We start from the raw sequence: 25,800 nt of genomic DNA on the forward strand, positions 1-25,800 counted from the left end.
GGGGGATGGGATTGGAGAGACATGAGACATTTGACTGATAAAAGGACAATAGAAAGGGGAACCAAGAGAGAGCTCTTACCATCAATACCCAGAACTCCTTGCTTCTGGTTCTCGGGGCATGGCTCAAATTTGTTCACAATCTCAAGGCAATGGTCTTTGGTCACCTTCGTCATCTACAAAACAGAAAAAGACAAGAACAAACGCACAATAAACAAATAGTAAAAAAAAAAATGCAGATTGACTACAGTACCTAACAATCAAAACCCTCTGCATAACAGGAAACATTTGGAGAGTTGGTGAAGATACATTCCTGTATGCGGCTAATAGTCCCCATCCCTGTGCTAAAATCCAATTGTCCGCCTGACAGCTGGCTTTTTAAACTGGCCGATTGGTCGATCTGATACCCATCCATGTCAATCATTGTCAGGCCGACCCAAAATGGGTGGGGGGGGAAGGGGCAGGGGGATGACATTCACTTTGTCGCAGTGCCCCCCCCCAGTTGAGTGCTGCACACTACTAGATCTGGGATACAGAGGCTTTGGCTAAGTAGCTTGGACTACTTACGGAGATGGGAAACTGGCGTTTCAAGGACAGATTGAGAAGTTAGCTAGCGAAAAGGTTGTGCCACTTTCCCCTGGTCACTTACAAACATTAGGGATTTGACATCAAACTGCTTTCTGACCGCGGTTTTGCCCCGATTCCCGATCACGAGAGGCTAAAGGGCTTTTTAAGAAGTGGGTAAATGTGGATAAATGGGTTTGGCTAACAAGTACGTAGAGTGGAGACACTTTGGGTATTGCGGCAGCAAATGGTGATGAGATGGGAGAGTTAAGGCACGCACACATACACAGCGAGAGAGAGACCGCTAGTAAACACAGTTAATCAGAGAAACCAAGGCAGGCTGTAGCTAATGATGCCAGCAGAGAAGAGAGGAGCTGGAGACCGCCCAGCTGCATCCTGTTTGATATAACTCACCTCGTTAAACCACCACAAACCTCCCCTACAAAGTAGGGAATTGTGGAACATCAAACACAATTAGCCCAAATAATATACCCCAACTTCTGAAATGGGCAGACTAGACATCAACTGGGATCCAAACACCAAACAAATGCATTTTCTCCCCGCTTCATTTTGTTGACTGCAAATTAGCCCAAAAAGCACATGCTCGTTATAAAGCACAGAGCTAATTCATTCATTACCGCTCCTTTTATTTTTTACAGTCTCTATATTTTTTATATTTTTTATAGCAGAACCATTAGATAGGTGATCATATATTATTTTAGACACCCAAAGCCTTTAGAATTGGTACTGCTATTCTAATAGCCTTGTAGGGGTCTATGTCTGCACATACCCACCACTATTAAGCCTTTGTTTTAGGCCCTAATAGAAAATCCATTACACGACTGTGTCGGTCTGTGACCTAGTGGAGTCTCTATGGGGGTGAGTCACAACAGAAGATTCTTGTTTAGTTAGCTTGCGGACCAAGGGGGATGTCAGCAAAAAAAACTCTCCTCTAACTTGCAGTAGCAAGAACTTTTCCACATTGATAAGCTGAACATTATACACTGTAGACAAAGCTATATTGGCTCTGTTACTAACATACCACCTAGAATGACAAAGTGTATTGGATAACCATTCCAAATGGGATGTATGTATATAAAAGTGATGGTCTTTTTTTTCCAGTCAAGTGTCTATTCTATCCGTTTGGTCTATAACGGTTGAAACGTCTTTGTCAAGGCTTAGAGTCAAAATGTCAAACTGAGCTTTTCACTGCAATTCAATAGTAATATTGTGAGCCATATGCATAATCTGTTGAATGGAAAAATTCTGACACATGGAAACAGGCAGGAAGGTGGGAAAAAAACTGTCAAATTGTCCCGACAAGTGTATCCTGCTGCTACCATTGAGACTCAAATCTTAAAAATCAGGTGTTTGCCTCAGAGAGGAGTCACAGAAATATCTTAGAGGGGTCCACCGAAGTAACTTAAAAAGGAGAGTTAACCCAGAGGCATGTCACTATGGATACCTTTTCAATATCTGGGGATGTGCAGTGTGTGTAACCCCGCAGGTGTGTATGTGCCTGTCTGGCTGCCTGCATACACTCCAGCTCTGCTCACTGTACCTTCTGGTCCAGCTCCAGGAAGCGGGCCAGGTTGCTGGTGTCAAGGTGGTCCATGTGGTTGCTGTAGGTGAGCATGAGCAGGTAGAGGTCACGGCGTGTCGACATCATCTTGTAGAAGGAACAAAACTCCTCAAAGCCCAGGGTGCCCTGGTTGTCATCAGTGTCTGCCTCCTGGGAAGAAGAGAAGCGTGTAAACAGTTAGTCCAGGTAACCATTCATGACCTGCACTGACCATATGTTGCACTCACTATGCATATTCACAAGACTACATACTATTTACACACACACACACACTCAAATACAAAACGCACACTTGCATACCGACAACAAACACATAGACTGCTGTACTCTTGTTATTTATTTGACTCTTCTTATGATTTATCCTGATGCCTAGTCACTTTACTGTGTCTTCATGTACATACAGTATCTACCTTAAATACCTCATTAAGATTTATCCTGATGCCCAGTCACTTTACACTGTCTTCATATACATATCTACCTTAAATACCTCATTAAGATTTATCCTGATGCCTAGTCACTTTACTCTGTCTTCATGTACATATCTACCTTAAATACTTTGTACCTCTCCACATTGATCTGGTACATCCTGTATATAAAGTACCAGTCAAAAGTTTGGACACCTCTTTATTTTTTACTATTTTCTACATTGTAGAATAATAATGAAACATCAAAACTATTAAATAACACATATGGAATCACGTAGTAACCCCCCCCCAAAAAAAGTGTTAAATCAAAACATATTTTAGATTCTTCAAAGTGGCCACCCTTTGCATTGACAGCTTTGCACATTCTTGGCACTCTCTCAACCAGCTTCACCTGGAATGCTTTTCCAACAGCCTTGAAGGAGTTCCCACATATGCGGAGCACTTGTTGGCTGCTTTTCCTTCATTGTGCGGTCCAACTCATCCCAAACCATCTCAATTGGGTTGAGGTCGGGGGATTGTGGAGGCCAGGTCATCTGATGCAGCACTCAATCAATCACTCTCCTTCTTTGTCAAATAGCCCTTACACAGCCTGGAGGTGTGTTTTGGGGCATTGTCCTGTTGAAAAACAAATGATAGTGGGACTAGGTGCAAACCAGATGGGACAGCGTATCGCTGCAGAATGCTGTGGTAGCCATGCTGGTTAAGTGTGCCTTGAATTATAAATGAATCACAGACAGTGTCACCAGCAAAGCACCCCACACCATCATACCGCCTACTCCATGCTTCACGGTGGAAACCACACATGCAGAGATCATCTGTTCACCTACTCTGTGTCTCACAAAGACACGGTGGTTGGATCCAAAAATCTCAAATTTGAACTCCAGGCCAAAGGACCAAAGGATTTCCACCGGTCTAATGTCCATTGCTCGTGTTCCTTGGCCCAAGCAAGTCACTTCTTCTTATTGGTGTCCTTTAGTAGTGGTTTCTTTGCAGCAATTCGACCATGAAGGCCTGATTCACGCAGTCTCCTCTGAACAGTTGATGTTGAACTGTGTCTGTTACTTGAACTCTGTAAAGCATTTATTTGGGCTGCAATTTCTGAGTCTGGTAACTAATGAACGTATCCTCTGTAGAGGTAACTCTGGGTCCTCATGAGAGCCAGTTTCATCATAGAGCTTGATGGTTTTTGCGACTGCACTTGAAGAAACTTTCAAAATGTAATAATATGGACTTGGTCTTTTACCAAATAGGGCTATCCTCTGTATATCACCCCTACCTTATCACAACACAACTGATCGGCTCAAACGCACTAAGGAAAGAAATTCCACAAATGTACTTTTAACAAGGCACACCTGTTTTTCGAAATGCAATCCAGGTGACTACCCCATGAAGCTGGTTGAGAGAATGCCAAGAGTGTGTAAAGCTGTCATCAAGCCAAGGGTAGATACTTTGAAGAATCTAAAATATATTTTGATTTGTTTAACACTTTTTTTTTTGATGTTACTCTACAATGCAGAAAATAGTAAAAATAAAGAAAAACCCTTGAATGAGTAGGTGTGTCCAAACTTTTGGCTGGTACTGTAGCTCTAATCTTGTGTATTTGATTCCTTGTGTTACTACTTCCTATTCTGTTGTTATCTCTGCATCGTTGGGAAGGGCTCGTAAGTAAACATTTCACCGTTAAGTCTACACCCGTTGTATTCGGCGCATGTAACATATAACATTTGAATATTGACCCAGTACAAACCCAAACATCGGCACGCTCAACGGAGAGGCAAAAAAGAGCACCTGGCAGAAACAACGTACCTCTGTGTCTCAACACTGAACAGGAAGTCAAATCTCGAGGGAGAGAGGGGGAGAAATTGACTTAATGCGGTACACTAAGTGTAGCAAGAATACGCACACCCACCCACACAAACACCAAGGTCCAGATTGGTCCCTGGTGTGTTATCGTGTGTTACACCGGAGGCCGTCTGTTTTCCTACGCACCATATGGGTGACACCCCCCAAGGGGGGCAGGGCTTAGTGCAGCTCGCTACGCCACAGGAACTGCCACGGGCGCCAGCGCTAACAGACTAACAACATGATAACACACTGCTAACTCACTAATCTTAGCAGGGCTGTCAAAGGACCCTCTGGCTCCACTGGGCTGTGTCATGGCTGGGAGTTTGTAGCTACTAGCATAACCTGTTTGCTAAGGGAAAAGTCCAAGGACCCTTCCATCAGACCTTCTCTAATGTATTTAGAGAAGGTGGCAAGGATAGAGGATACAAGGAATCTAGGCAGGATGAATTGAGGAGGAGCCCAGGAGTCATTATGAAAAAGGCAAAACAGCCATTTCTAGGTGCCTCTCAATTGCCTTTCCTGTTATATAGTTTCCTGTGACAAATCTGTCCCAAATTTCATAACAGTCACGACGACACATCCCCATTCCCACTAAGTGAGTCATTCGAACAGCTTTGAAAAAGGTCAAGTCCTGAGGTTGACCGAGGTTGTTAATTAAATGAACTCAATTTAAAAGTTGGGAAATAATGAAGCCACAGCTCTCGCTTTTTATTCACCATGACTGGCTCATTTGGAGAAAGCTGGCTGGTCCTTTCTTGGAGCGGATGCTAACAGGGTGAACGGGACTTGTATCCACACAGACTGTGCCAAGCTAGCTAAGAAATCAAAGGTAATTGTCATTTTCACAGGCTTTATGGTTTCAGTGAAGCATATTGGCAACAAAAGGGCCATCTTCTCTTTCGTAAGATAAAGAATCACTAAATATCTCAGAAAGGAAAGTATCCCACGGGTTTTGGACTATTTAAAACCACCAACCCACGTAGATTCAATACTTTGATTTATTAACATTTTGTCTACGTCCTAAATGGCACCCTGTTCTCTATGCACTACTAAGCCCTGTTATCACTGATAACACTCCTTCCCTTCCTCTACTCCTTCCCTCCCTCTCGTAGTTAGAGCGTTGGACTAGTAACCAAAATGTTGCTGGATTGAATCCCCTAGCTGACAAGGTAAAAATCTATCGTTCTGCCCCTGAGCAAGGCAGTTAACCCACTGTTCCCCGGCACTGAAGACATGGATGCCGATTAAGGCAGCCCCCCCACACTTCTCTGATTCAGAGGGGTTGGGTTAAATGCAGATGACACATTTCAGTTGAATGCCTTCAGTTGTACAACTGACTAGGTATCCCCTTTCCTCCTCCTCCTCCCCTCCCTCTATCCCCTCTATCCCCTCCCCCCACTCCTCCTCCCCTCCCTCTCTCCTCCTCTCCCCTTTCCTCCTCCTCCCCTCCCTCTATCCCCTCCCCCCACTCCTCCTCCCCTCCCTCTCTCCTCCTCCCCCCTTTCCTCCTCCTCCCCTCCCTCTATCCCCTCCCCCCACTCCTCCTCCCCTCCCTCTCTCCTCCTCCCCCCTTTCCTCCTCCTCCCCTCCCTCTATCCCCTCCCCCCACTCCTCCCCTCCCTCTCCCCCCCCCACTCCTCCCCTCCCTCTCCCCCCCCCACTCCTCCCCACTCTCCTCCTCCCCACTCTCCTCCCTCTATCCCCTCCCTCTATCCCCTCCCTCTATCCCCTCCATAAAAGCCGCCTGTAGCCTTTAATTCTAATGGCCTGTTTATTTTGCTTCTAAGTGCTTTGAGATTCTTTGTAATGAAAAATTTTATAAAACCGAAATTATTCAAATATGACCGTAGCATTGTCCTGACTGGTCTAGTTGTAATGCTGCAGCCTCTGGCACACGTCTATATTGTTGGCATGGTTTGGAATCCGGGCCCTTTGACGCAACCTCTGTCTATCACCACTGTGATTTTCGCTATCTGTTCAATAAAGTCAGAAAACACCTTCAAAATATATACACACACACACACACACACATAAAAAATATGACTGTAGTGTACCTTAAACATCTGCTTGACTTTCTGGCGGGGCAGGTTGACGTTCAGCTTGTGTAGGAGGTGCAAGACCTCGCTGATGCTCAGGCTTCCATCGCCATTCTTATCCGCCTCCGCAAACGTCTGCTTCAGCCACGTACAAACCAACCAGGGGTTAAGGATAGATAACACACACAACAACAAGCCCTGTGAAAACCTACTTAGGTTAAACTTTATTTTGAATAGTCCTTTGTAAGAGATCTGTCCCATAAACTAGGCACAGGTGGTCACATTGACTGATTAATTAATGCAACAGAAAGTGTACAGCCAGCGTGGTTCACGATGTTTAGCATAGGTCGTCTAAGTGCATCACGGTTCAGAGCCCAAAACAGTCGTGAAACAACGCAGAACCTTCTGTTTCTCTAACACAGCTCTTACTCCCCGCAGCAGAGTCTAATTTTAACACAAGCCGTCTGTGTGCGTCTGACAGACACCATGTGATAGGAGGTGGAAGCTTTTGGATGTACCTTTTCATCAGCACATCAGACTCGCTGGCACGCCGACGCCGCAGTGTGTGTACGCATGCCTGTGTGTGGGGAGAGAAATAACTTGTGTGTGTAAGAGCGAGTGCACTGTTTGTGCACAATCAATCAATCAATCAAGTTTATTTTATATAGCCCTTCGTACATCAGCTAATATCTCGAAGTGCTGTACAGAAACCCAGCCTAAAACCCCAAACAGCTAGTAATGCAGGTGTAGAAGCACGGAACCAGGCTATGAGGGGTGGCCAGTCCTCTTCTGGCTGTGCCGGGTGGAGATTATAACAGAACTATGCCAAGATGTTCAAAAATGTTCATAAGTGACAAGCATGGTCAAATAATAATCATGAATAATTTTCAGTTGGCTTTTCATAGCCGATCATTAAGAGTTGAAAAACAACAGGTCTGGGACAGGTGGCGGTTCCATAACCGCAGGCAGAACAGTTGAAACTGGAATAGCAGCAAGGCCAGGCGGACTGGGGACAGCAAGGAGTCACCACGCCCGGTAGTCCCGACGTATGGTCCTAGGGCTCAGGTCTTAAATTCACACAGGACACCCATGCTAACATCATTATTAATTATCCACAACCGATTCAAGTATTGAAAAGTCCTCACCAAAAATGTAGGGGAGAAGCAGTTCTCCAAACCCACAGTCCGGAACGTATTGCCGTTTTGGGGTCATGGGTCAATTTCAGTACAGCAGGAAAATGACATTACTGTAGTTATTTATTTATTTTTCATTTTAGAAAAAAAGTGTTGGTATTCCTGACTCCATATATGATCATGAGTCATATAACGCCTGATGAGCTCACCATCAGGAATAACACTTTGGTTTCTCTTGAATGAAAACACACGATTAGTCAACAACACTAAATTAAAGTGCAATATGCGTGTGAAATCCATATGTAAACATGGCACAGACATTGTATAGGCCTATGCTGTAAGGTTTTCTTACAAAAAGAGAAAAATGTGTGCACTCTCATAAAGAGGTGTGTCTGTATCACGGTTCACGTTCATTTCCCACTCTGGGGTAATGTGATGGGCTGTCACTGAAGCAGCTCTGTAGCCCTCGGAGGGCCACACAATGTTGTGTGGTTCGAGCACTTTCACGAGGTGTTGAAACCCTGTATTTCTAGTCAACCACGGAGAATGGGTACATATCCGCAGGTATAAAACATATCCATCGCTCTTGTAACTCATTTGGAGCAGTCAGAATCAGCTGTGGAGGGTTGCTTGAATACTGCCCTCCGGTGGTAGGAATACTGAGGGGATGTCAACATGTATTATTATGATTGTTTTAAAGGAATAGCCTGAAATGGTTGTGTCAGCTCAGATTTACTCATTTACACAACGTAGGCATAGCTTATATCACCTAGTGTTATTATTATTTTATGTATTCATTGGGGTTCACAGTGTGGACCAGACCGAGGTCCCGGTACTGAACGGTTTGGTACAAATACGTGTACAATTACACCCCTACAACAGCAAAAGAAATATGGTACTTTAGTTCCTCTCCTGACCTGAATAGAAATAGAATAGAAATAGAAATCCAAGGGAAGAAACCGGGAGGGAACACCTGAACTTGCCCAATTACAAGCGCTCCTTTTCTGTTGCAAAAACATTTTGCTACAGTGTATGACCCGGACCCTGCTCTCCAATGACTTAAACCCATGCCCAGAGAGAGCCGAACATGCACAGGTAAGGATATTGGTCGCGGGTGCGCTGCCTCTTGGCCAGGCTGTCCTCGTCGCTGATGCCTGCCACCAGGTACTTGAGGCCGGTGATCCAGGTGCGCGCTTCCTCGCCCGTACTGGAGACCAAATCCAGGGACTCCAAGCGCTCTCCATAGTACAGGCTGAAACAGCAGTTGGGATCAAAGCTGCCCTCAGAGTAGCGCTGGAAGATCTCAGACTGCTTACCCTCGCACACCTCTCGGATGGAGTCGATGGAGACTAGGGAGCGAGGAATCAAATGGTTAGTTCACCATCACTCTGAAAAAGTAAAACAAACTCTGACCGTTGAATTTGGGCCTTACCGCCACCATTTTCATACTGCCAACTGGAACACGTTAAAAGACGGGGAAGTATTCGAGGGAAACCAGAGGCACTTCAAATGTAGCCTATTAAAAAACTTAGAGAATCAGGAAGTCACTTGATGTAGCAAATCCATTTACATAACCCTTATATTCATATTGAGTTCATTCCTTTTGGTGGGATTGGAATTATTTTAACCCGGTTTGGTGTATAACGAGGCTGAAATGGCAGCGGGCAGCTAAATCGTTCGAGGCACAGGGAGGGATGGAAGCTTAACTTAGAAGTCTTTATTAAGCGACTTAGACAATATGATAGGGCAAAAAATAATAATTGCAATTAGGGTTAAGTGCCTTGCTCAAGGGCACATCCGATTTGTCACCTAGTCGGATCTGGGATTCGAACCAGCGATCTTTCGGTTACTGGCCCAATGCTCTTAAAATCGCTAGGCTACCTGCTGCCCTAGTTAATTAAGCATTAGCATCCAGCTTAGGATCATGTATAAAAATGCTGGGCAGGCCATTATTTTGGTTACCATGGATATGCCCCCATAGGATGACAATGACCCCATCCACAGGGCACGAGTGGTCACTGAATGGTTTGATGAGCATGACAACGAGTAATGTCATATGCCATGGCCATCACAGTCACCCGATCTAAACCCCATTGAACACTTTCTGGAGTGGTGCCTGAGACAACGTTTTTCACCACCATTAACAAAATGCCAAATTATGGAATTTCTTGTGGAGAATGATGCCACATACCTCCAATAGAGTTCCAGACACTTGTAGAATCTATGCCAAGGTGCAAAGAAGCAAGTTTTCTGTTTTTGTACTTTTACCTCTTTTTCATAATATTCAAATTGGTAGTTACAGTCTTGTCCCGGGTCTGTAGTGACACCTCAAGCACTGTGATGCAGTGCCTTAGTCCACTGCGCCACTCAGGGGGCCCATTGAAGCTGTTCTGGCTCATGGTTGCCCAACACCCTATTAAGACACTGTGTTGGTGTTTCCTTTATTTTGGCAGTTACCTGTATATCCATCGTTTTTGTCAAAATTGCTTAAGATTAGTCAATTTGGTTGGCAGATTTAAGTCAGGGCTGAGACTGGACCATTCAGGAACACTCAATACTTATTGGAAAGCAATTTTGGTGTGATTTTTGCATTAAAATTGTCCCTCTCAAAAAGGAAAACTATCCCAGGGTTAGGTTTTTAGAAGACTACGGCAGGTTTTCCGCTAACATTTTACCTGGGCTTTGACCCTGTCATATATTTATTTTGATCCTGACAAATTTCCCAGGCCCTGCCATTGACAAGCATACCCATAACATGATGCTGCCACAACCACACTTAAAATTAGAGGATTTCACTCTGTGTTGTGTTGTATTGGATTTGACCCAAGCTTGCATTTTTTTAAATTTTAGGCCAAAAAGTTCATGTGTTTTCTTGCAGTATTACTTAACGGCCTTGTTGCAAACAGAAGGGATGATTTGGAGTGTATTTTTTTAAACACAGGATATATGTTGTGCTTGTTCTACGTAATTATTTTTCAACCGCTTTTTAAAATTATTTCCAACATGAGGTATTCTTATGTATAATATATTAGTGTTTGAAACACCAAGTCCAACAACTAGTTGTCCAAACTTAATTTGATCAATTCCAAAACTTAGATTATTCATTAGATCTACTTCCTCTTCTCGATCAGTTACTTTCAGTGATCATGTCTTATGTTAATAAGATGTAGGTCTTTGATTATTTGCCATTTTGACCCACTAGCAGACATTGCTGTACACAGTGGTCATTCCACTAGTAGTCAGTGGAGGTAGACCTGCAAGCAATGAATGATGATGTATGTGCTTCTAGTATTGACGATTGTGCCATTTACTTTGTTGATGGTGGGAATGGGTAGTCTCATCTTTGAACGTCAATTTGTCCAACGGTTTTGAAATCCGTTCATCATAATCCATTACACCTCATAGCGCAACAAACTGTTTAACACGGATATATATGCTTTTCTTTCTTCAAACATGCTGATAACGTTGAGAAAAAGTATCATAAAGTCAAAAAAATCTTGAATTACCCACAATCCTCTAAAAACAGAGGCACATGGCAAGTAGTTGCAAAACCTTTAAATTGAGAGTAAATATGAAAAAATGTGTAAGTTAAACAGTATATTAAATTGAATTTACATTTTAGAATGTCATGCTTTTTTAACACAAAAATGAAGGTATTAAAATAAAGTTAAACCATAAATGTGCATTTTTATGTGAAAATCATAGAATTTTGGGGGTCTTATTTGCTAAGTCGCTGAATATATTTTTTTACACTGCAGGCTTCCTTCTTTCACTTTGTTATACAGGCCAGTAATGTAGAGTGCATGCAATGTTGATCCTCTGTATTTTTGTGTAATGTGGAAGCAGCATCATGTTATGGGTATGCTTGTCACCAGCAGAGACTGGGGAGTTTGTCAGGATCAAAAGAAATATGAAAAGGAGCTAAGCCCAGGTAAAATTTTAGCGGAAAACCGTAGTCCTCTGAAAACCTAACGCCGGGACAGAGTTTTATTTTTCAGCAAGACAATTACACACATTTGAATGCAGAATACACACTAGAATGGCTTCCCAAGAGGAGTTGAGTGTTCCTGAGTGGTCCAGACACAGTCATGACTAAAATGTGCTTGAAAATCTGAGACAAAGTTTAAATATTGATTTGCAATATAATTCTGAACTTGAGCAATTTTTACAAAAACAATGGATATGTGTTGTTCATTTGGAAAATAGTCTATAATTTTCTTTCACTTCGAAAATGAGGAGTAGTGTAGATCTACAACAACAAAAATCCAATGTAATCCCTTTTATTTTTGGGGGGGGGGGGCAGTGAAATGTAAAGACTGCAAGGGGTGTGTATACTTTCACTAGGCAATGTACATGGTGACCATTTTGAGTTCACCGTACGTGGTGACCATTTTGAGTTCACCGTACGTGGTGACCATTTTGAGTTCACCGTACGTGGTGACCATTTTGAGTTCACCGTACGTGGTGACCATTTTGAGTTCACCGTACGTGGTGACCATTTTGAGTTCACCGTACGTGGTGACCATTTTGAGTTCACCGTACGTGGTGACCATTTTGAGTTCACCGTACGTGGTGACCATTTTGAGTTCACCGTACGTGGTGACCATTTTGAGTTCACCGTACGTGGTGACCATTTTGAGTTGTGGTGGCGCAGTGGTCTAGGGCACTGCATCGCAGTGCTAGCTGCGCCACCAGAGTCTCTGGGTTCGCGCCCAGGCTCTGTCGCAGCCGGCCGCAACCGGGAGGTCCGTGGGGCGACGCACAATTGGCATAGCGTCGTCCGGGTTAGGGAGGGTTTGGCCGGTAGGGATATCCTTGTCTCAGTATGTAAAATGTAATAAAAATGTATGCACTCTACTGTAAGTCGCTCTGGATAAGAGCGTCTGCTAAATGACTAAAATGTAAATGTAAAAAAATGAGTTCACCGTACGTGGTGACCATTTTGAGTTCACCGTACGTGGTGACCATTTTGAGTTCACCGTACGTGGTGACCATTTTGAGTTCACCGTACGTGGTGACCATTTTGAGTTCACCGTACGTGGTGACCATTTTGAGTTCCCTGTATGTGGTGACCATTTTGAGTTCACCGCACGTGGTGACCATTTTGAGTTTACCTCAAGCCCATTAAATTTTCTGACACCTAAAAGGTGAGTAGTGTACAACTTTCACGTTGGCCTGTTTTCAGGAAGATTGACTCAGTCGTAAGTAACCTTTTAGAATGATGATCACCTCATTTGGTTTCTAATTATATATGTATACACTCTGTCTGGTTCCAAGAAGCTCTCTCCACATCATTCTTTTATATGCCAGCACCTGTTAAACATGCGTAATCCCCTTGGAAAGACTAACTAGCAGGTCTATAGGCCATCCAACCAGAGCAAAAACAATCAGTTAGTCCAAAAGCCTTTGTGGACTTTGATTCATGCCGGGAAGATAAGACACGATGAACTTCAATGTCCCCAAGGGGGAAAATCGTCTTGGACACACAGTACTGCTGTACACAAAAGAAAGACATTGTATATTATACACTCAACATAATACTAACACTGCACATTACCCAACATATACATTGTTCTCTTCTCATAATAAAAATCCTTAAAGAGATGGGTGGGGCTAATGCTTTAGAGGGTGTGAACAAAGCTGAATGGGTGTAGACAAAGAACAGCTCTCCAGTTGGTGTACCAAAAGATTCAAGGGACATTTTCTCAAAAGTGGAGTAACAAGTTGATCAACTTTCAAAGCAGAATTGCTTTCCCATTGCTCCTCAACTGCAGTGTATGATACCATGGCAGTCTCCGCTCACTGCACCCCAGTAACCATGGCAGTCTCCGCTCACTGCACCCCAGTAACCATGGCAGTCTCCGCTCACTGCACCCCAGTAACCATGGCAGTCTCCGCTCACTGCACCCCAGTAACCATGGCAGTCTCAGCTCACTGCACCCCAGTAACCATGGCAGTCTCAGCTCACTGCACCCCAGTAACCATGGCAGTCTCAGCTCACTGCACAGTAACCATGGCAGTCTCAGCTCACTGCACTCCAGTAATGATGTGTCCTGTACAGGTGGGGTAGTGGGGTAGTTTCTCCTATACATCCTTGTATAGGAGAAATGGTTATATACTGTGTCTAGTGACAGACTTCACATCCTTGTATAGGAGAAATGGTTATATACTGTGCCTAGTGACAGACTTCACATCCTTGTATAGGAGAAATGGTTATATACTGTGCCTAGTGACAGACTTCACATCCTTGTATAGTTTTACACATTTTACTGCCTTAGATTCAAATCTGTATTAAATAATACATTTTAAATGTAAAAAAAACATAAAATCAATGTAAAAAAAAGAAAAAGCTGTCTTGACAATGTATATCCATTGTTTATTTGCTTCAAGTGAATCCTAAATGATTCCTGTGCTGTTTGGGACTACAGTAATAGGCTTAGTGGGAGAGATGGAAGTGCTGATTGTTGATGTGAGACAGAGTAAAAGGACTTTTACGTTAATATGTATACCAAACAGACCGCGGAAATCCTTCATTCCTTTTAATTCCAGGGCAATACAGAAGTAAGGAAGTAAAATGTGAGACACTGGATGAGGATCAGTCAGTCAGCCAAAGAGATTTACTCTTAGACTTGTCATTCAAGCACAATTAAAACAGATAGGTCCTTAACTCCTGTTAATTCCCAGTCTAAGCAGCTCAGCTCAGCCATTCATTCAGTCAGTCAGTAAACGAGACAGCAAAACCACTCACTCTTGGCCTTCTCGTTCTTGCGCGAGGGCCGCCAACGGATGCAGGACTTGTGTTGGTCCAGGTAGAAGTAGCGCACCAGTCCTCTGGAGCCGCCGCGGAGCTTCACCATCTGGGTCCCTGTCTGCATGCAGCTCATGCACTTCTCCACTGGAGAGAGAAACACACAGAGAGCGGGGGGGGGGGGGGGGGGGGGGGTTAGAGTATGAGAGAACTGTTACATGAGTTGTTGTTCCTGTATGTGTATGATGTGTGTAGAGTACTTTGGTGCGAGTGAGTGTCCGCGTTCATTTGAGAGTCTCTCTGAAATAATGAGGGATACCATGCATTTGCATTGGAGTAGGTATGTTGTCAAGCACCAATTAAATCATTCCAGTCTGGAGCTCAAGCAGATAAACATTTACTCACATAAACACGCACGGTCTCTCACGCACGGTCTCTCACGCACGGTCTCTCACGCACGCACACAAACACACAGGAATATGGCTGTCACAGCCAACAGTTTTTTTGCTTGGTAGTAGTGAATGAGTTGACTTCTCCCCTAAATCCCCTTAACCAGAAACATAGTGCAGTTCACAGCACGTTAAAGGGGAAGTTAACCAGAAACATAGTGCAGTTCACAGCACGTTAAAGGGGAAGTTAACCAGAAACATAGTGCAGTTCACAACACGTTAAAGGGGAAGTTAACCAGAAACATAGTGCAGTTCACAGCACGTTAAAGGGGAAATTAACCAGAAACATAGTGCAGTTCACAGCACGTTAAAGGGGAAGTTAACCAGAAACATAGTGCAGTTCACAGCACGTTAAAGGGGAAGTTAACCAGAAACATAGTGCAGTTCACAGCACGTTAAAGGGGAAGTTAACCAGAAACATAGTGCAGTTCACAGCATGTTAAAGGGGAAGTTAACCAGAAACATAGTGCAGTTCACAGCACGTTAAAGGGGAAGTTAACCAGAAACATAGTGCAGTTCACAGCATGTTAAAGGGGAAAACATGGCCCAGTTGTTGCTAGCTAAAGGAATCCATCGGTTTGTGTAGGATCCAGTGTTGAACACAGGTGTCGAGGCCAGAGCGCTTGTTAAACACCGAACATACATCAAGAGGAAAATGGGTAACACTGAAGCAGGCAATTTATGTAAAGAGAGAGGTACCAAAATATCACTCCCAAATTCAGTGCATTATTTTGGTTTCAGTTTGACAGCTCCTTCACAGAGAGCCCAGTTAATGGCATCCATATTAAGCTGGTGCAGTGCCACATTTTTAGGCCTTGGCTAAGGCAGAGGTTTCCAATTACAGATTCTCAACTGTCAGGTGTCAATCACATCCTATTGACCAATCAAATCCCATTGATCAAATCACAACATATTTTAATAATATATTACCATTGGCTACTAATCATAAACATCTTCATTGACATTTGCTTAGGAGGCGAGGGTAAAACAGAAATGGCCAGCTCTCCAACTTGATCTATAACCAGTGTGTGTGTGTGTGTGTGTGTGTGTGTGTGTGTGTGTGTTTGTGTTTGTGTGTGAATGTCCATCTGTATATATGTGGGGTATAAGTAATAGACATCCCACTGATGAATTGCTCTAATTGGCCATTGATTTGGCTTCCCTGGGCTCTCATCGGGCAATAGTGAGAATGGGCACCCGGGGCCCAGGTTAATTCAGTCCCGAACCCCAAACAACCCATTTCCTCCAGGGCATAACGCAGGACACAACCTGGATCGCTACTTACTTCAAAGTGCTTTACCAATTACTGCCACGTAGATGCTAATGATACAGGCTACAGTGTTTGGCTCTATACTGTTAACCTCACCTACCAGCAATAAGCTGAACAAGAGACTACTATTCTGTGTATTTAACCCAGAAAATACAGTAAGTCATATGGCCAACTCTCTCTCTACTGCTGTAGGTGGGGCTAACTGAGATCAACAGATTAGACTGTGGGAAGTCTATAGAGATGAGAACATTGAGAAACACTTCTATCGGGCATTACGTCAGCGAAGACTCCAGGTGTTCTTCTGACCTGTGTCTTTGTGTCTTTATTGCCCAGTCTGTCTGCTGCCACACCATTGTGTCCTCCCCGCCAGGGATCAATAAAGTTTAAATCATTTCATTTCGCTGTACATGGATAGAAGAACATTTTAAATACTACCAAGTTGTTCCAACTAGACCTGGAAATATCAACATCAACAACAGGTAAACACGCCGGGCTATGCAAACAGTCCAACACCTTTATTATTGTGGCTGTTCATATTATTCCAATTTCAGGCTATTTAGGATAAATAGAAACATACCACCCATTGACTTTCATTGGAATTCCCATTCTAGTCCTATTTCTATATCATCGGAGACACAGTAGTGTATTCATGGTAGCCTAGTGGTTAGAGCGTTGGGCCAGTAACCAAAAGGTTGCTGGATCGAATCCCAGAGCTGACAAGGTGAAAATCTGTCGTTCTGCCCCTGAGCAAGGCAGTTAACCCACTGTTCCCCGGCGCCGAAGACATGGATGTCAATTAAGGCAGCCCCTCTCTGATTCAGAGGGGTTGGGTTAAATGCGGAAGACACATTTCAGTTGAATACATTCAGTTGGACAACTGACCAGGTATCCCCCTTTCCCTTATGTGCAAGTGGTTGAGCCAAGCAGAGCTCTTTATTGGCAGGACCTCTGACTGACCTGTGGGTTACCATGGCTCCAACCCAGAAACAAAAATAACAGGCGAGAGGGAGGAGCCTCTCACACTCTGGGCTTGATCAATACCATCACTCTGCTGCACACCACCCATAGGCTTCCAGTGCTCACTCATCTACACACGTACACACACACATCACATTTACATTTTACATTTAAGTCATTTAGCAGACGCTCTTATCCAGAGCGACTTACAAATTGGACCAGCGGAGCATGTATAATAAAATAGGCCTGTACTCCCCTCTGTCCCAGTCTGAACTGTCTGCCTCTTCAGCTCTGAATGTGTCCAGAACAGTCCCACATTTAATAAGGAAGGCCGTCTCCTTCCAACCTTTCTGGAAGTCCCTGACCAACATCTGCTGCAATACTACGATCACAGCCCCCTGGTGAAGACCAACATCTGCTGCAGTGCTACCATCACAGCCCCCTGGAAGACCAACATCTGCTGCAGTGCTACCATCACAGCCCCCTGGTGAAGACCAACATCTGCTGCAGTGCTACCATCACAGCCCTCTGGAAGAACAACATCTGCTGCAGTGCTACCATCACAGCCCTCTGGAAGAACAACATCTGCTGCAGTGCTACCATCACAGCCCTCTGGAAGACCAACATCTGCTGCAGTGCTACCATCACAGCCCTCTGGAAGAACAACATCTGCTGCAGTGCTACCATCACAGCCCTCTGGAAGAACAACATCTGCTGCAGTGCTACCATCACAGCCCCCTGGTGAAGACCAACATCTGCTGCAGTGCTACCATCACAGCCCCCTGGTGAAGACCAACATCTGCTGCAGTGCTACTATAACAGCCCTCTGGAAGAACAACATCTGCTGCAGTGCTACCATCACAGCCCTCTGGAAGAACAACATCTGCTGCAGTGCTACCATCACAGCACTCTGGAAGAACAACATCTGCTGCAGTGCTACCATCACAGCCCTCTGGAAGAACAACATCTGCTGCAGTGCTACCATCACAGCCCTCTGGAAGAACAACATCTGCTAAAGTGCTACCATCACAGCCCCCTGGTGAAGACCAACATCTGCTGCAGTGCTACCATAACAGCCCTCTGGAAGAACAACATCTGCTGCAGTGCTACCATCACAGCCCTCTGGAAGAACAACATCTGCTCCAGTGCTACCATCACAGCCCTCTGGAAGAACAACATCTGCTAAAGTGCTACCATCACAGCCCTCTGGAAGACCAACATCTGCTGCAGTGCTACCATCACAGCCCTCTGGAAGACCAACATCTGCTGCAGTGCTACCATCACAGCCCTCTGGAAGAACAACATCTGCTGCAGTGCTACCATCACAGCCCTCTGGAAGAACAACATCTGCTGCAGTGCTACCATCACAGCCCTCTGGAAGAACAACATCTGCTGCAGTGCTACCATCACAGCCCTCTGGAAGAACAACATCTGCTGCAGTGCTACCATCACAGCCCTCTGGAAGAACAACATCTGCTGCAGTGCTACCATCACAGCCCTCTGGAAGAACAACATCTGCTGCAGTGCTACCATCACAGCCCTCTGGAAGAACAACATCTGCTGCAGTGCTACCATCACAGCACTCTGGAAGAACAACATCTGCTGCAGTGCTACCATCACAGCCCTCTGGAAGAACAACATCTGCTGCAGTGCTACCATCACAGCCCTCTGGAAGAACAACATCTGCTGCAGTGCTACCATCACAGCCCCCTGGAAGACCAACATCTGCTGCAGTGCTACCATCACAGCCCTCTGGAATAACAACATCTGCTGCAGTGCTACCATCACAGCCCTCTGGAAGAACATTATCTGCTGCAGTGCTACCATCACAGCCCTCTGGAAGAACAACATCTGCTGCAGTGCTACCATCACAGCCCTCTGGAAGAACAACACTGCATCACAGACTGCATCCATCCTTCAACACCCTGCCTTCATCTTAGCTCTTCATATCCCCTGATACAGGCAGCTACTCCAGGACAGACAGAATCTATGCTATTGTGTGTGTGTGGTGTGTGTGGGGTGTGTGTGTGGGGGGTGTGTGTGTGTGTGTTAGGGGTTAGAAGTCGACAACCCCAGTGGCGCCCCATGATTCCCCTGCAGATGGACTAATTAAGTAAGCTGAGAAGAGTGGAGAGAGGGTTAGAGAGAGGGGGAGAGGGTTAGAGAGAGGTTTAGAGAGAGGGGGCGAGGGTTAGAGAGAGTAGAGAGAGAGAGGGTTAGAGAGAGGGTTAGAGAGAGGGTTAGAGAGAGTAGAGAGAGAGGGGGTAGAGAGAGTAGAGAGAGGGGGAGAGGGTTAGAGAGAGTAGAGAGAGAGAGGGGTTTAGAGAGAGTAGAGAGAGAGAGGGGGTTAGAGAGAGGGGGAGAGGGTTAGAGAGAGAGGGGGTTAGAGAGAGGGGAGAGGGTTAGAGAGAGTAGAAAGCGAGAGGGGGTTAGAGAGAGGGTTAGAGAGAGGGGGAGAGGGTTAGAGAGAGTAGAGAGAGAGGGGGTTAGAGAGAGGGTGAGAGGGTTAGAGAGAGAGGGGGTTAGAGAGAGGGTGAGAGGGTTAGAGAGAGAGGGGGTTAGAGAGAGGGTGAGAGGGGGAGAGGGAGAGAGAGAGGGGGAGAGGGATAGAGAGAGGGGGAGAGGGATAGAGAGAGGGGGAGAGGGTGAGAGAAAGGGGGAGAGGGTGAGAGAGAGGGGGAGAGGGGGTTAGAGAGAGGGTTAGAGAGGGTGAGAGAGAGGGGGTGAGAGAGAGGGTGAGAGAGAGGGTGAGAGGGGGTTAGAGAGAGGGTGAGAGAAAGTTAGAGAGAGGGTGAGAGAAAGTTAGAGAGAGGGTGAGAGGGGGCTTTAGAGAGAGGGTGAGAGGGGGTTAGAGAACGGGGGTGAGAGAAAGGGGGTGAGAGAGAGAGGGGGTTAGAGAGAGGGAGAGAGAGGGGAGAGAGGGGTTAGATAAATTGGTAGAGATGGGTAAAGTAGCAGAGCAGAAAGCCCTCTCCGCTCACTGCTGTCATGATGCCCATGGTTTATTTTTAAGAGGCAGACTCTAATTTAAATCTGCTCTAACAAAACTCTTTAAAGTGAGCCACATTCTGACTGCACTGTACAGAACAGCAGACAAAAAAATAGGAGAGGGGAAGGGGAGACAAAGATGGGTGAGACGATGCCGTCAAGGAGTTATGATAGAAGGAAACACCGTCGGTATGGGGAGATGGAATGTGTCAATGAATTGGTTATTGGGTCATCCACAGTCTACTGTGAAGTGCACAGAACACCACATCATTCTACATGGCTGGGGTCACTTCAGGTCAATTCCTTTGTTGACTTGGACATGGGATTTCTCCATAGGAATGCAATTCAATTGTATACAATTGGCTGGAATTGACCCCACCCTGATATTCTGCAATGGGAAAACGAATACTGCGTGTTTTTCCAAAGTGGCTATGACCCACCTCAAAACATTTGAAACATCAAGGCTATTCACAGCTCATGGAAGCCTGAACAATCAAAAGTCTTGTAATCAATTAGTTGACTAATTAGACGAATTGCAATAGTCCAGCGGGACTCCTCCAGAGGGACTCCTCCAGAGGGACTTCTTCAGGCCTCCTCCAGAGGGACTTCTTCAGGACTCCTCCAGAGGGACTTCTTCAGGACTCCTCCAGAGGGACTTCTTCAGGACTCCTCCAGAGGGACTTCTTCAGGACTTCTTCAGGACTCCTCCAGAGGGACTTCTTCAGGACTCCTCCAGAGGGACTTCTCCAGGACTCCTCCAGAGGGACTTCTCCAGGACTCCTCCAGAGGGACTTCTCTTGCTCTTTCCCTCTTGGAGTTATGCAGCAGCTCTAAGAAGCAGCAGTTGGTGGATTTGCTGCTAGTGGAGCAATTATGGACAAACTCGTCAACCTGGGTTAGATACAAGTAAAGGAGGACGATAACATCAAGGAACCTGTAGGAAACATTGCACAATGTAACTCCACTGCACAGAAGCACCGTAGGTAAGAACTGGAACGTGTTTTAAAAAGTTAAGGAAAATAACATGTGTTCTAGCTGTGTAAAATGCAGGGTTTCTCCAGCCATCCCTCTTGGGAACACACAGGGGGCGCACATTTTGGTTTCAGCTTAATGATTCAGGTGGGTAGAATCAAAATGTGCCCCTCCCAACAACAAAAAAATTGTCCCTCAGGAATGTATTGTAAAACACTGCTGATATGATAAATGAAGGTTGAGGTGAGATGCTCCTGCTAAGAGATAACAGGCAGGCACAGCGTGGCAGAGAAATACTGCAGTAGTACTGTAGCAAAGCCTTCCTCTAACAGGCAGAGTCAAACCTCAGGGGTCGCCCAGCGACTGGCCACTCCAAACTAACCCTTTATTAGGTAAGAGGTCGCCCAGCGACTAGCCACTCCAAACTAACCCTTTATTAGGTAAGAGGTCGCCCAGCGACTGGCCACTCCAAACTAAAGCCCTTTATTGGGTAAGAGGTCACCCAGCGACTGGCCACTCCAAACTAACCCTTTATTGGGTAAGAGGTCTCCCAGCGACTAGCCACTCCAAACTAACCCTTTATTGGGTAAGAGGTCGCCCAGCGACTGGCCACTCCAAACTAACCCTTTATTAGGTAAGAGGTCACCCAGCGACTGGCCACTCCAAACTAACCCTTTATTGGGTCCAGAGCTGTTGCTATGGAAACACACTCAGGGTTATACAGTACAAGGAGAAGAGGACAGCAGCATAGACTAGTGATAGAAATACAGTCTCATGTCATGACTGTGCTTGATGAGCCTACTTTACAGGGATAGAAATACAGTCTCTGTGCTTGATGAGCCTACTTTACAGTGATAGAAATACAGTCTCTGTGCTTGATGAGCCTACTTTACAGTGATAGAAGTACAGTCTCTGTGCTTGATGAGCCTACTTTACAGTGATAGAAGTACAGTCTCTGTGCTTGATGAGCCTACTTTACAGTGATAGAAGTACAGTCTCTGTGCTTGATGAGCCTACTTTACAGTGATAGAAGTACAGTCTCTGTGCTTGATGAGCCTACTTTACAGTGATAGAAGTACAGTCTCTGTGCTTGATGAGCCTACTTTACAGTGATAGAAGTACAGTCTCTGTGCTTGATGAGCCTACTTTACAGTGATAGAAGTACAGTCTCTGTGCTTGATGAGCCTACTTTACAGTGATAGAAGTACAGTCTCTGTGCTTGATGAGCCTACTTTACAGTGATAGAAGTACAGTCTCTGTGCTTGATGAGCCTACTTTACAGTGATAGAAGTACAGTCTCTGTGCTTGATGAGCCTACTTTACAGTGATAGAAGTACAGTCTCTGTGCTTGATGAGCCTACTTTACAGTGATAGAAGTACAGTCTCTGTGCTTGATGAGCCTACTTTACAGTGATAGAAGTACAGTCTCTGTGCTTGATGAGCCTACTTTACAGTGATAGAAGTACAGTCTCTGTGCTTGATGAGCCTACTTTACAGTGATAGAAATACAGTCTCTGTGCTTGATGAGCCTACTTTAGTGATAGAAGTACAGTCTCTGTGCTTGATGAGCCTACTTTACAGTGATAGAAGTACAGTCTCTGTGCTTGATGAGCCTACTTTACAGTGATAGAAGTACAGTCTCTGTGCTTGATGAGCCTACTTTACAGTGATAGAAATACAGTCTCTGTGCTTGATGAGCCTACTTTACAGTGATAGAAGTACAGTCTCTGTGCTTGATGAGCCTACTTTACAGTGATAGAAGTACAGTCTCTGTGCTTGATGAGCCTGCTGTATAGAGAGGACAGCCAACAACGAAATGGCACCGCGGCCCAGAAAACTTGGAACAACTACTGAAATTAAACAGATCAATGGTTATGGTATTATCCCTATAGTAACCATTTAACACACATAGTTGTCTTAATTTCATTGATTGCAATTACTGGAGAATGTCAGAATCACGTATGTACAACGTACAAGTGGAACAACATGCCAGAGAAGAAGGAAAACAATCAAATCTCTGAGGGGGAGAAATCACTTTAGGTCAAAAAGGTCTGATTTAAAATAGACAAGTGCTTTGTTTGTTTCACCTTCATCCAAACAGCAAAGCCAAAGCTACTGGGATTCTACAGATATTTTTTAAACTGCTCGCTTGAAAACGAATCAAATTAATTACATTGATCGTCAACAACAATAAAACAATTACAAAGACAAAAATGACAAACAATTTTTTTTGTGATGACTCTACATGATGATAGTAAAACACATTACCCCGTGACCTTTCTTGGTAACAACACTCAGACTACTACTTACCGTGTGAGGGCTTAACAGTTATTTACGTGGTTACAATAGACAACAGGTGACGGACACATTGACACATTTCCCGCCAGGAGGCAGCTGAGAATGAGGTCAGAGGTCAGCTGATGTCAACCTTAATGCTGTTAAAGAAACCACAGTGATGGTTGTCTGGTGCCCCAGTGGGAGTGCAGTCTGGGGGAAAGAAGAGGCCAGGAAAGCCAAAGGGGTGGAGTCATGTTGTCCTTGGTGCATTCTGTCAGAGCAGACTAGAGCTCTAGGCTAAGCTCGAGGGGATTGCCTGGAGTCCATATGTCACACACACACACACACACACACACACACACACACACACACCACACACACACACACGTCTGTCACTGAAGTAAAAAGCAGAAACCAATAACAAGGCTCATAGGAGAAGTTGTTCCATCACAGTCCCACTGACCCACTCACTACAGTCACCTGGTAGAACAGTGTTTGAACCTAGTACCATGTCTCACCAGGGCTGCATAGCAAATAAGTCATGTGCCATCAACATCTGGTGCCACAATCCTGACACACACGCAGAACTAAGGTCCCCATTCGGTTTCAACAACAAATGTCCTCCAGAACACTAGCTACCGTATCATCAATCGTGTACCTATTTCCAAATGCCGTCCTTCCTTCCTTCCTTCCTTCCTTCCTTCCTTCCTTCCTTCCTTCCTTCCTTCCTTCCTTCCTTCCTTCCTTACCCATGTCTCCCAGCCTCCACTTGGAGAAGGACAATATGCTGCTGTCAATCCAGAAGAGCTCTTCCACCAGGCGGGACGAGGCGCCATGCTGCTGGCTCTTACACACAACAGTCTCCTTCTCGCCACTCTGGACGGGGGCCTGGTCCGTAGTTGGGCATGGCTCCTGGGCCGCCACCGCGGACTGCATTAGCGCAGAGGACACGGGAAAGGACATGGGAAAGAGGCCGCTCGTCATCACTGAGGCGCTCATGGCTGAAGGATGGTGGGTACCGGCCGCCGGTTCACCGTTTGCTTCTCTCAATGCGAGATTGGATGCCTCCGACTACATTCACTCGGGTAGAGTTAGGTCTGTGTTCCCTCTGACTGGCAAAGCCAACGTAAATACAACAAGGACATATAAAGGGTTGACCGAGGTCAATGGGGGAAAATGTTTTGTTATGATTTGCAAGGATGCTTCTATTGTCCTTGTAGAGTTCATTAGTATACAGCCACTGTTTCCTTGGTATTGTTCATTAGTATACAGCCACTGTTTCCTTGGTATTGTTCATTAGTATACAGCTATTGTTTCCTTGGTATTGTTCATTAGTATACAGCCACTGTTTCCTTGGTATTGTTCATTAGTTTACAGCCACTGTTTCCTTGGTATTGTTCATTAGTATACAGCCACTGTTTCCTTGGTATTGTTCATTAGTATACAGCCACTGTTTCCTTGATAGACTGCAGAGAGTTAGTAAATCCCAATATCTGCTAACGGCCTTTTTAGTAGCCAGCTCTCCTACTGTCCAAATGATAAACAGGTAGGCAATAATCCAGCTCAATAACCATATTCTCCTCTCAGCTTCTCTTCAATATCCCTCCATCTCGGATGACAACAAGGTGCACCTGCATCTTTCAGTAGCGAGGCTGGGGTTGTGCCATTATATCTCATTTGTTTCTTCAGCTGGGGTTCAAAAGGCTGCCTCTCAGACGAGGGAGAAAGGAGACGCGGGTGCAGCAGTAGTGAGAGAAAGAGAGATTGCCAACTACAAACTGTGCCAACATCTCTCTAATCCAGGTCTGAGGGATTTACTTAACGTGTGGCGAGAAAGAGAGAAAATGGGGGAGAGAGAGAGCGAGGGAGACGCAGAGAATGAACAAAGCACCCTAATAGAGATGTAAAAAATATTGTTTTTCCTCCGCACCAATTAAAATGACTTATTCATCCCTGAAAGTGTCTCCTGTGGGGCTATCAGAGGGAATCAAAGTGACGACACTCGCACACTAACACACTTCCCCCAGCCGAGGGGAGACGTGAAACACTCTTTTTATTTCTCGCTGTCTCTCTCAGAGTGAGGCAGTGGTATACAGGACCATTATTACAGCTGAATCTCCAGTTACCTTCAATGGAGGGGCCTACCTGTATTCACCTTACCTGTATAATCACCTTGCATCCCGTTTTGACAACAAAAACAAAAAAATGTTTTGGCTAATTTAATGGCCTACTAGTATTAGCATACAAAGACATGATAGGATACTAGTATGTATCTTCGGCAGACGTGCTTATAAAATGACTTGAAAGATGCTAAATCTTGCGGGAAGAGAGTTTACAAAGCCTTACATCTGACACGGCAACATGTCACACCTACCACTGTAAAACAGTTGGACTCCTCTTCCCTTGTTATATAAAGAAATCCTTACAATGCTTAGTGAGAAACACAGAAGACAAAACAGTTGATTATTGAAGTGTTATCGTGTATTCAAAATGGCTCCGTTAAATCTTCAACCAGCAGTCAGTGTAATTAGTTAGGTTGGTTACAAGTGTGCGGTCT

The 25,800-nt window shown here is 45.0% G+C and overlaps 1 protein-coding gene across 1 annotated transcript in view; it reads right to left on the minus strand.

The window, feature by feature from the left end:
• Positions 1-24,242, minus strand: part of LOC120040110 (1-phosphatidylinositol 4,5-bisphosphate phosphodiesterase eta-2-like) — a gene marked incomplete at its 3' end in the record, with an annotated part of 50,849 nt that extends 26,607 nt beyond the window's left edge. The window contains exons 1-6 of the mRNA XM_038985358.1: positions 23,993-24,242; positions 14,331-14,477; positions 8,688-8,931; positions 6,468-6,597; positions 2,123-2,293; positions 80-173 (exon numbers count right to left, since the gene is read on the minus strand). Of these exons, the coding sequence (XP_038841286.1) occupies positions 80-173; positions 2,123-2,293; positions 6,468-6,597; positions 8,688-8,931; positions 14,331-14,477; positions 23,993-24,242 (1,036 nt within the window). The remainder of the gene's footprint in view (positions 1-79; positions 174-2,122; positions 2,294-6,467; positions 6,598-8,687; positions 8,932-14,330; positions 14,478-23,992) is intronic.
• Between the last annotated feature and the right edge of the window lie 1,558 nt (positions 24,243-25,800).

The sequence above is a fragment of the Salvelinus namaycush genome, unplaced genomic scaffold (genome assembly GCF_016432855.1).
Source record: "Salvelinus namaycush isolate Seneca unplaced genomic scaffold, SaNama_1.0 Scaffold324, whole genome shotgun sequence".
Lineage (NCBI taxonomy): Eukaryota > Metazoa > Chordata > Actinopteri > Salmoniformes > Salmonidae > Salvelinus > Salvelinus namaycush.